Below are 9,728 nucleotides of genomic sequence, written 5' to 3'. Positions count from 1 at the left end.
AAGAATCCCTGTGAGAGTCTTATCTCCAATTAACCACTCCAAAGCTGGAAGAAGGGCTGTGGCTCAAGTAGTAGAGCTCTAACCTTGAGCAAAAAGAGCTCAAGGACACGGCCCAGGCCCTGAGGTCAAGCCCCACAACTGAAAAAACAAAAACAAAACCAGAGCCAACTTCTTTATAGTGTTATATTTTCATTAATAAATAGGTTTTCTTCTTGAAACACAGAACATAGAACAGATTGAAACACTTCCCCCCTCCCCCCAATTCCAAAGACAAGTCTATAAAACAAATGCCAGCTGTGCTGCCCTGTGGGCAGGAAAAGTCTGGTGACCTTCCCCCAGCCCTGCCCCTGCAGCACCATCACCACCCCCCCACACTCCACAAGAGAAGGGGGTCTGGAGCTTCTCCCTTGAGCCCTGGGGACTTAGGTGAGAAGCATGTGAATGTATGATGACACCACTCCATGATTCATGGACTATGCAAAGATGAAGCTTCCCTCCACTGGCTCTGACCAGCCCCTGCACTCCTGATTTTGTGATACAGCACCTGGGCAAAGCTCCCAAGGGAGCTGCCTCTGGGCTTCCCCCACTCTCCGTTCCTCTGCCACTCCTTAGAGGGGAGGGGAAGGGCTCTGGGACCCCTCCCATCCCGGGGCCTGCTTGGGAAACACTGTGTGAAGAGGCATGATGCTGAGGTGAAGGCTCCTGTACACCCCCAAGCCTGTGAGGCCAGCATTCCCCCTCCCCCCACACACTCACATACACCATGACCCACACTTTTCTTTCCTCTGGAGTGGCTGCCCTCTCCACAACCTAGTGCCCAGCTTGGGGTGTGATGGTTCTAGTTCAGTCCTCAGTGTCAGACCTGGTACCTTCATGTCCCTTGCCTGTCTCCTTCCAACCCCTCACGGTGACCATCCGCAAAGCTCATATCCAGTGTCCTAAATTGTTACATCCTCCCCCTCCCCCGAGCCTCTGCATCCCAAGGGAGGAAGTGGGGAGGTGTGGTCTCCCTGCTCCAACTCCCACTTCACATAATGGAACAGCTTTTGGCCTTTTCCTTCTTGAAGGTGGAAGAGATGAGTTCGGAGCGGCTGGGGAGGTGGAGGAGTCGCTTGGAGAGGCTTCGGACGGGGCTCTTCGGGGGCACAGGGCTGGGTTTGTTCAGACACACCATGGATGCCATCCGAAAGATGCTATGGATGCTCTTCTCCGAGGTGAAAGCTGAGCCTTCCAGGTAGATTTCTGCACCCAGCTGCTTGGCTATTGCACAGCCCTGAGGAAGGGGTGGAGTCATCAATGCAATGATCCAAAATAGCTGGGAAACAATAGGACTTTCTCTGTGCTATGCCCCAGGGCTATTCCAGATGCACCCCTCTGCCAGTCTCTCACCACCAGCCTCTGACAATTACTTTTGTGAGGGACAAGGATGCCTGCCCATCAGGATCACGTAAATCACTTTTTTTTTTCCTGTGCCAGTCCTAGGGCTTGAACTCAGGGCCCGGGAACCTTCCCTGAGCTTTTTCTCAAGGTTAATGCTCTACCACTTGAGCCACAGCACCACTTCCAGCTTTTTTGGTAGTTTGGTGGAGATGAACAGCCTCACAGACTTTCTAGCTCAGGATTGCTTCAAACAGTGACTCTCAGATCTCTGCTTCCTGAGTAGCTACAATTACAGGCATGAGTGACAACTGGCTTCTAAGTCACTTTTAACCAGACAGATAGAGTAGGTCAGAATTTCTGAGGATTAGGGCATAGCCATTAAGTTTTTCTTTGTTTGGTTTCTGGTGAGTTTGTTAAGAGTCTCATGGGCTTTATTGCCCAGGCTAACTTCAAACTGTGATCCTCACTCAGATCTCAGCCTCCTGAGTAACTAGAATTACAATCCTGAGCTGCTGGCACCCAACCCTGCATTAATATTTTTAGGAGCTCTCCCAGATGACGATAGAGAAATACTGCCATAAAGAAATGATGCTAGCTGGGTGGCTAGGATTTTTAGGTACTTGGGAGGCTGAAACCTGGAGGACCACAGTACAAAGCTGGCAAGGACAGAAAAGTCCATGAGGTTCTATGTTCAATTAACTAGCAAAACAAACAAAACTGTTGGGCACTAGTGGCTCACATCTGTAATTCTAGCTACTCTGAGGATCATGTTTTGAAGCCAGCCCAGGATGGGAAATTGGGAAATCCATGAGAAAAGTTGAAGTGGCACTGTGGCTCAAGTGGTAGAGTGCTATTCCTTGAGGAAAAGATGCTCAGGGACAGCACCCAGGCCCTGAGTTCAAGCCTCAGGATGGGTACAAAAATTGCTAAGGTGGAGGCATGGCTCAATGGTAGAACACTAGCCTTGAGTAAAAAGCCAAGCAAATTCTAAACCCTAAGTTCAAGCCCCTGTACTGGGAAATGGAAGGAAGGAAGGACAAAAGGAAAGAAGGAAGGAAGGAAAGAAAGAAAGGAAGGGAGGGAAGGAGAGAGAAAGAGGAGAAAGGAAAGGAAGGAGGAAGGTAGAGAAGGAAGGGAGAGAAGAAGGGAAGGAGGAAAGGAAGAAAGGAGAAAAGAGAAATAATCCTTAAATAAAGAAGGAAGGAAGACAGGAAGAAAGAAGAAGAAAGAATCCTTATATTCTTAGATGCATACGCAATTATCCAGGGGTTTCCTTAAAAATGATATGCAAGCTGGTGGCTCACATCTATAATCCTAGCTACTCAGGAGGTTGAGATCTGAGGATCATGGCTCAAAACCAGCCTAAGCAGACAAATCTGTGAGACTCATATCTCCAATTAACCAGCAAAAAGCTGTGATTTCAGGCATGACTTGAGTGGTAGAGAAAAACAACAATCTACCAGCACCCAAAATGTTCTTTTGTTTCTTGAGAAAGGATCTTACTATGTAGGCTGAGCTGGCCTCAGACTCAAGATTCTCCTACTTCTACCTCCCAAGTGCTGAAATTGAAGTGGCACTGTGGCTCAAGTGGTAGAGTGCTATTCAAGTGGTAGAGGTGCTGGTCACCACAGCAAGCATTTCTAATGATTCTAATACAGGTGGTCCCCAAAAAGAACTCTTGTAGGTGTTAGCACAAACAAGGATGGCTCATCTGCTGACCTATAGCATACAGCTAGGTAAACAGGTACCCATTACCCTAGTTATAGAACTCTCTAACACTAATTCTCTCTTACCATAGTGCAAGAATAAGAGCAAGAATCATATCTGTCTGGGAGCCGGTGGCTCATGCCTATAATCCTAGCTACTCAGGAAGCTGAGATCTGAGAATTTTGATTCAAAGCTGGCCTGGGCATAAAAGTCCTTGGGAGATTTATCTCCAATTAACCACTCAAAAACCAGACCACTCAAAAACTGGAAGTGGTACTGAGGCTCAACTGGTAGAGTGCTAGCCTTTAACACAAAGAGACTCAGGGACAGTGTCCAGGCTCTGTGTTCAAGCCCCACAACCAACCAAAAAAAAGTCATATCTGAAGTCCTCTGTCCACAGCACTTTCCACCCCATCCTCCAGTGCAAGCAAGCAAGCGCTAGCGCACATGCACGCGCACGCACACACACACATACACACACTCACGCACGCACGCACCTGCTCATAGGAAATGGGTGCCTGCTTTTGGTGTGACAGCTCCATCAGGGTGCTCAGGTCTGTTCTCAGGTCTGTCTTGCAGCCAATTAGCAAAACTCGGGTGCTGGGGCAATAATCCAGGATTTCTGTCCTCCACTGAATGGGCCAAGCATGGAGAAAGGAAGAATTGGGAAAGGGGAAGGAAAGTCAGAGGCAGACAGATCCCAGGAAAAGCCCAGCTGGCAGTGTCGCACATACATACACCACCCAGACGATCACCAGCCCTGTCCTCCCTCTGAGTCACAGCATCTCTGCTGCACTAATTACATCATCTTCCTGCCCATGAGGCCTTCGGTGGCACCGGTGACCCAACAGCCTGTGCCTTCAGTCAACAGCCCAGTCACCAAGCAAAGTACAGGAGCAAGATTCTTCTCACTTCCTGCCAAGCAGAGCAAACCCAGAACTATCTGCCCTGCTGCCCCATTAAAGGCCTCACAAGTCCAGAGGGCCACAGAGGGTAGAGCATGTAATCCAAATCTTCTGAGAAACTAGGCTAGTTCATAAGGCTCTCTGCAGCTTGTCAGTAGAGACACATCTTGACATCCAAACCCAGGTGTGCCTGGCTCAGTGAGCCTGGGATCCAGAGCATTCAAAGCTGTCTCAAAATGATCCAATTGCTGACCCCTAAACCATATCAGGGGGTTCTGATTGGTAATCTTTTTGTTTCCTGAGACTTTCCCCCATCACCCTCCTTTACTGGGCCTGGTATAGAATAACAGAACCAGCAGAGGAGAGGAGACCTGGATTGTATTCCTAGAGCTGTAGCTCATGATGTGGCCTTGGGCAAAAACTCTTCCTTCCCTGGCATCAGTTTTTTTCTGGTACACAAAAAAGATGAGAAGCCAAAGGTCCCAAGATTCTTTTCTGTTCTCCTGCTGGGTTAGATGTTAAAGAATTTCTCTAGTCTTATCTTCTTATTTTGCCAGTCCTGAGGCTTGAACTCAGGGCCTGAGCACTGCCCCTGAGCTTCTTTTTGCTCAAGGCTAGCACCTACCACTTGAGCTACAACACTACCTCTGGCTTTTTCTGTGTATATGGTACTGAGGCATCAAACCCAGGGCTTCATGCATGCAAGACAAGCACTCTACCACTAAGCCACATTCCCATCCCCTCTAATCTTACCTTCTTAAGTGCACTGTCCACTGTCTCTGGACGGCTGATGTCAAAGCATAGTAACACTGCATCTGAGTCGCTATAGCAGAGTGGACGGACATTGTCATAGTAGGGAGACCCTGAAGTAGTAAGAAAGGCATGGGGGTGAGCCATGGCATTTTTTTGTTCTCTATACACCAGAATCCAAGGTGCACTTGGACTACCATTTTTTGATCCTTTAAAAACCAGCCACCCTCTAGGGAATTGTGCCTGGAAGCCTGGGACCTGACCACCTGCTTGGATCATCTCCCTTAACCCTGGAAGAAGAAGAAAATAAAAGGGGCTAGAAAACTGGGCACTGATGGCTCATGACTATAATCCTTGCTACTCAGGAAGCTGAGATCTGAAAAGTGTGATTTGAAGCCAGCCTGGGCAGGAAAGTCTGTGAGACTCTTATCTCCAATTAACCATTTAAAAAAGGCCAGAAGTGGAGCTGTGGTTCAAGCAGCAGCCCTAAGTACAAAAGCTCAGGGGCAGCACCCAGGCCCAGAGTTCAAGCCCCAGCACTGGCAAAAAAAAAAAAGAGGGGGCGGGCGGCAGAATATAATTCAATCTTATCTAGGTCTTCCACAGTAGTCTCAAATTAAGTTCTATAGTTCGCTGAATCCTAGAAGACATTGCCAAATCCCAGGGAGAGACCAGGGCTGTTCAATATCTCCTCTTCTTGAGCATCTTCCTGCTGCCTGACCTCTGTGCTTTGGTTCTGGGGTCTCTTTGGTTTAGAGACAAACCTGCCTGTTACATAACTGACTGTCCTGCTTCTTTACCATGGTGTCTGAACTCTAGGAAGTTGGCAGGGGAGGGAGAGCACCCAGGATTCAGGGCTCCACTCTGCCACCCACCCAAATCAGCCTTCTCTTGAAAGGGAAGGCTGTAAGCCCCCTCTCCCCCTAAGAACCCAGGAAGGCAATCTCACAGTCAGCAGCACCCATAGCTAGGAACTTTGATGCTAGAGCAAGGGTCCTTCATAGGACAGGGAATAGCCAATGTAGACCTAGGGTCTGAGAAGGCCACACAAGGAGCTGAGCCTACCCCCCTCCACCCTGGGGAAGGAGCAGTAGAGGATTTGGAACCCAGACAATTCGTGCTCAGAATAGCAAGCAGCCCCTCTCCCTGCACTGCAATCGCCATGGAAACTGGGGGGGAATCCAAGCTGGGGTGGGGGTGTCGATCATAAGAAAAAAAGTAAGGGAGAGTTGGGATAGCTGCCTGCTTCTTCAGTGTTCTTCCCCTCCCCCTCCCTCATCTTATCCCTTTCTGAGGCGAGGTGGGGTTCTGGCTTCACAGTGGCACTGAGGCAAGGGAACGCTGCAGTATAGGGGAAGGGGGAGGGGAGAAAGTCTCCATTTTAGCTCCAAATAATCCCCCTCCCCTAAGATCAGCAAGTGAAAAATGAAACAGGTCCAACCCTGGTTCTGGGACAGGGAAGCCCCATCCCACACATTTCTGCCACTTCCTCTGACCTTACAAGAACCTAATGTGAAAGAGTCTGAGGCTGACAGATTTCATCCTTTTGAAATTAGGGGGTGGGTGTGACACAAGATATAAAGACCACACTTGCTGATTTTCTAGTATCTGGATTGGGGCCTCAAGGGCTGCATTCTGACTGTGGAAGGAGGTGGGGAGGGAACAGTGGGGGGCTTGGGGGTGGTGGTAGTGAGAAGAGATGAGCTGCAGTAAGGTTGTGGGAAGACTGGAAGGTAGTACAGAAGAAAACCCCATTTATCATGCGACCACGCTGCATTCCAGCCCAGCCAGCCAGCATAGCACAGTAGTCCAGGATGACCGGAATTCTGCCTCCCATCCTTGGAGCTGCAGCCCAGAAAAGCACCCCACCTTGAGGAATTTTTGTTAGGTGGAGGGGGTGGGAAAGAAAGGACGTCTCATTTTTCCATCTACCCATCCCCTATTTCAGTCTTTTCAGACTTCAAAATTGGGAGCATGGGAACAACAGCTCTTTGGAGTACAGCAGCATATTTATTACACCCAACAGGAAACCCCAGTGATTTATAGTTCCCCTTTACATTCGGTCTGGATATGATTTTTTTTTGGAAAGGCATGGATTTGATTTTCTTTCTCTTATAAGCAGCTTTTACTCCTTAATTATCACTCTGAGCCAGTCTATTAGAAAAAAAAAAAGGCCTCTGGGTGAAGAGATAGTAGAAAGGGCTCAGAATCATAGCAAAGGAGGTTTGAGCACTAAAGGTTTGAGGCTGAGAGCCTGGGAAAACATTGCTTCTTCAAAGACAGAGCACCTTCTGGCAAATCGAAATGGTCAGAAGCAACCCACTTCCAGCACCCCCAGCGGCCACTATCCACAACATGACCATGCCCTACATTAGCCATCTCCCCCACCCTCCAAAAACATTGATGATGCATTGCTTCTTCCCTGAGCCGCAGCGGTGTGACAGGGGAGGTGAGGTCTGAGTTGCGGCAGGCAGGCAGCAGTAGCCAGAGACGGAAAGCAGAAAAGCCAGATGCGTCCCAAAGCAAAGGTGGTCTCCCTAACCAACTACAACATCATCTAGCTACAAGAACCCCTGCCTCTCATTTAACTTTGCTCTGGGGAAGTAAAGCATGAGTGAGTGTGTGTGTGTGTGTGTGTGTGTGTGTGAGAGAGAGTATGAGTGTGTGTCTATCCGTGTGCTTAGCAAGGAGTAGAAATAGAAAAGCCTTGCCAAATCTGAGTTGACCAACAGCACCCCCACCCCTACCTCCATCAAGGATCCTCCGATTCCTTCTTTCTGTTTCCTGGCTAAGCACCTTTCTCCTCCTCACTACAACTGCAGCTGACTAGTTGAGCTGGCAACAGAGGATATTGGTAACCGCAGTCTTACCTGAGGTGTCCCAGAGACTAAGCTCCACTCTCTGTTCCTCAGTCTCCAAACAGGCTGTGTAATTCTCGAACACCGTGGGCACATAGGTCTGTGTGAAGAGAGGAAGCATTCACACCTGAGCACCTCTGTCCTACACAAAACCCTACTACCCAAGAAGCCACTCATCCATCTTTTGAGACACTAAAGTGTCAAGGCCAGAGGAAGGAGTTCGGGGCGGGGGGCAGGAGGGACCACATAAGATTGGAGGAAAAGGACTGTAGAGGCACTGGCACTTTGTGCTATGGAGATAAGAATTAGGAATGACCCACTCCCCCCACTACAACCAGAGGCAAGTCCCCCTCCCAGTTCCTAATGATCAGACACACATCACACACGTTTTCCTCTCATCCCTAAATTTGTCTCCCAATTTCAGAATCACCAGACAATTCTAACATCTGTCTTCCATCTCCCCAAACCCCTTGGCCCAGGTAAACCACCAAAAAGGGGCAACAGTAGCAACCTCAGGGCTTACATTCATAGAACCTTTAAAGAGGGAGTGAAGGATGGGCAGGTATTATGTCAAGAAGAAACCCCAGACTCCAGGGCCTCCAGTTTCCTCTCCTGAGAGCAGACCCAGAGATGAAGGAAAGTAGGAGGGGATCTGATGGGTGAAGAGGTAAGGAGGAGCCGGCCAGGCGGCTGCAAAGTAGGACAGGTCTCAGGGGAAACCAAGGCTGGGCAATACTCCAGCCAGAAAGCAGCTGAGGTGGGGCAGGTTGGGGGTGGAGGGGGTGGAGGAGATGACTCTCCTGGGCAGGTGGGAATCAGCCCCGGGGCGGGCCGGAGAGCAGGGCAGGTGGCTCACCTCGGGATAGCAGTCCTTCGCTAGCACCTGTAACATCGCTGTCTTCCCGCACTGCACATCGCCCACCAGCACGAGCTTACATCTGACCACTACTGGCTGGGGCGCCCGTCTCTCCTTCATGATTGCAGCCTCCACAGGGCTCGGGCTCCGATTCAGAGAATAAGGGGTGGCGACAGGTGTACTTCAGCAAGGGATGGAACTCAATGCCCTGTCCCCCTCCAACTGAAGAGGAGGCCGGGCACAGGCTTCTTATATATCCTTAGATGAACCAATCACAAGAGGAGGCGGACTCTGTGGCAGCCAATCACTGAGGTGGGATCTCCTCCAATAGCCAATAGGAAGGGACTCTGAGTCAGCGCCCTCTTCTTCCCTTCCCTTTCTCTTAAAGCTGCAACGTTTTTTTCTCTTCCTCCTGAAAGGGGATTCCCACGATGTTTTTGTATTTGTATTAGGAAGTAGGAGGGGACTTAAGGCAAAGTTAAATGATCTGGAGTGCCCTTCAGTTTATGTAAAAAAACATTAGCTAGCTATGGAATAGAAAGAACAAGCTGGAGTCATAGGGACTGTCCCAGGAAAAGAGCCAGGCAGCCTAAACTATGGACATCCACCTAGCAAGGTGAATGGGACCCGGGGCGTGGGGGGAGGGGTGGGGTGGCGTTCCAGAGACCTTATACTATGTTGTTTCATTTAATTCCTACACAAATCAGTTTTCACTCTGTACATGTACCCGTGTACTCAGGGCCTGGGCACTGTCCTTTTTTCCACTCTAGGCTTGCTCTCTACCACTTGAGCCACAACTCCACTTCCTGACTTTTGATGGAGATGAGTCAAGTGGACTTTTCTGCTTGGGCTGGCTTCCAACTGGGATCCTCATATGTTAGCCTCCTGAGTAGCTAGGATTATAGGCGTGAGCCACTGGCTAGTTCTCACTTCTTTCCCATTTGTTTTCTAACACAAGTTCCTACTGTTCCTGTTTTGGAAGCACAAATTCCCTCCTCAGGAATCACCTCCACCAAAACAAATCAACGAAACCAAATACAGGTCCTCACCCAGAGAAAGAAAAGAATGAGGGAGTCCAGGCAAGTAAGGATAAGAGAAAGGAAAAGAACAAAACCAAATCTCTTGGCCACATAGCCCCTTACTCCAGGGCTGGCAGGAGCTGTTTACAGATGCTTGTTTTATGGCCTGAGTTCAGTTTTCCAGATGAATCAGGTGCAAGATTAGTTCCAGGCTGACATCAGTTGATACTGATGCATTAATGCATGTCATCTA

The 9,728-nt window shown here is 49.2% G+C and overlaps 1 protein-coding gene across 1 annotated transcript; it reads right to left on the bottom strand.

The window, feature by feature from the left end:
- Positions 1 to 265: 265 nt before the first annotated feature.
- Rnd1 (Rho family GTPase 1) lies at positions 266 to 8,659 on the bottom strand. Its single transcript, XM_013018759.1, has 5 exons — positions 8,457 to 8,659; positions 7,613 to 7,700; positions 4,746 to 4,855; positions 3,585 to 3,719; positions 266 to 1,273 (listed from the first exon to the last, which is right to left on the bottom strand). Exons 1-5 carry the CDS (start codon positions 8,574 to 8,576, stop codon positions 1,028 to 1,030), a joined length of 699 nt encoding a protein of 232 aa, XP_012874213.1. The 5' UTR covers positions 8,577 to 8,659; the 3' UTR covers positions 266 to 1,027.
- Positions 8,660 to 9,728: the final 1,069 nt, after the last annotated feature.

The sequence above is a fragment of the Dipodomys ordii genome, unplaced genomic scaffold (assembly GCF_000151885.1).
Source record: "Dipodomys ordii isolate 6190 unplaced genomic scaffold, Dord_2.0 Scaffold42, whole genome shotgun sequence".
NCBI lineage: Eukaryota > Metazoa > Chordata > Mammalia > Rodentia > Heteromyidae > Dipodomys > Dipodomys ordii.
The sequence above is the reverse complement of the archived record's forward strand: the minus strand, read 5'-3'. Positions and strand labels throughout refer to the sequence as shown.

Excerpts from the sequence above, each read along its gene's own strand:
- Rnd1 (XM_013018759.1), bottom strand. The coding sequence starts at position 8,576 with ATGAAGGAGAGACGGGCGCCCCAGCCAGTAGTGGTCAGATGTAAGCTC. Across the intron at positions 7,701-8,456 it reads CGAAGGACTGCTATCCCGAG|ACCTATGTGCCCACGGTGTT; the intron begins GTGAGCCACCTG and ends CTCTTCACACAG. Across the intron at positions 1,274-3,584 it reads CACCCATTTCCTATGAGCAG|GGCTGTGCAATAGCCAAGCA; the intron begins GTGCGTGCGTGC and ends CCCCTTCCTCAG.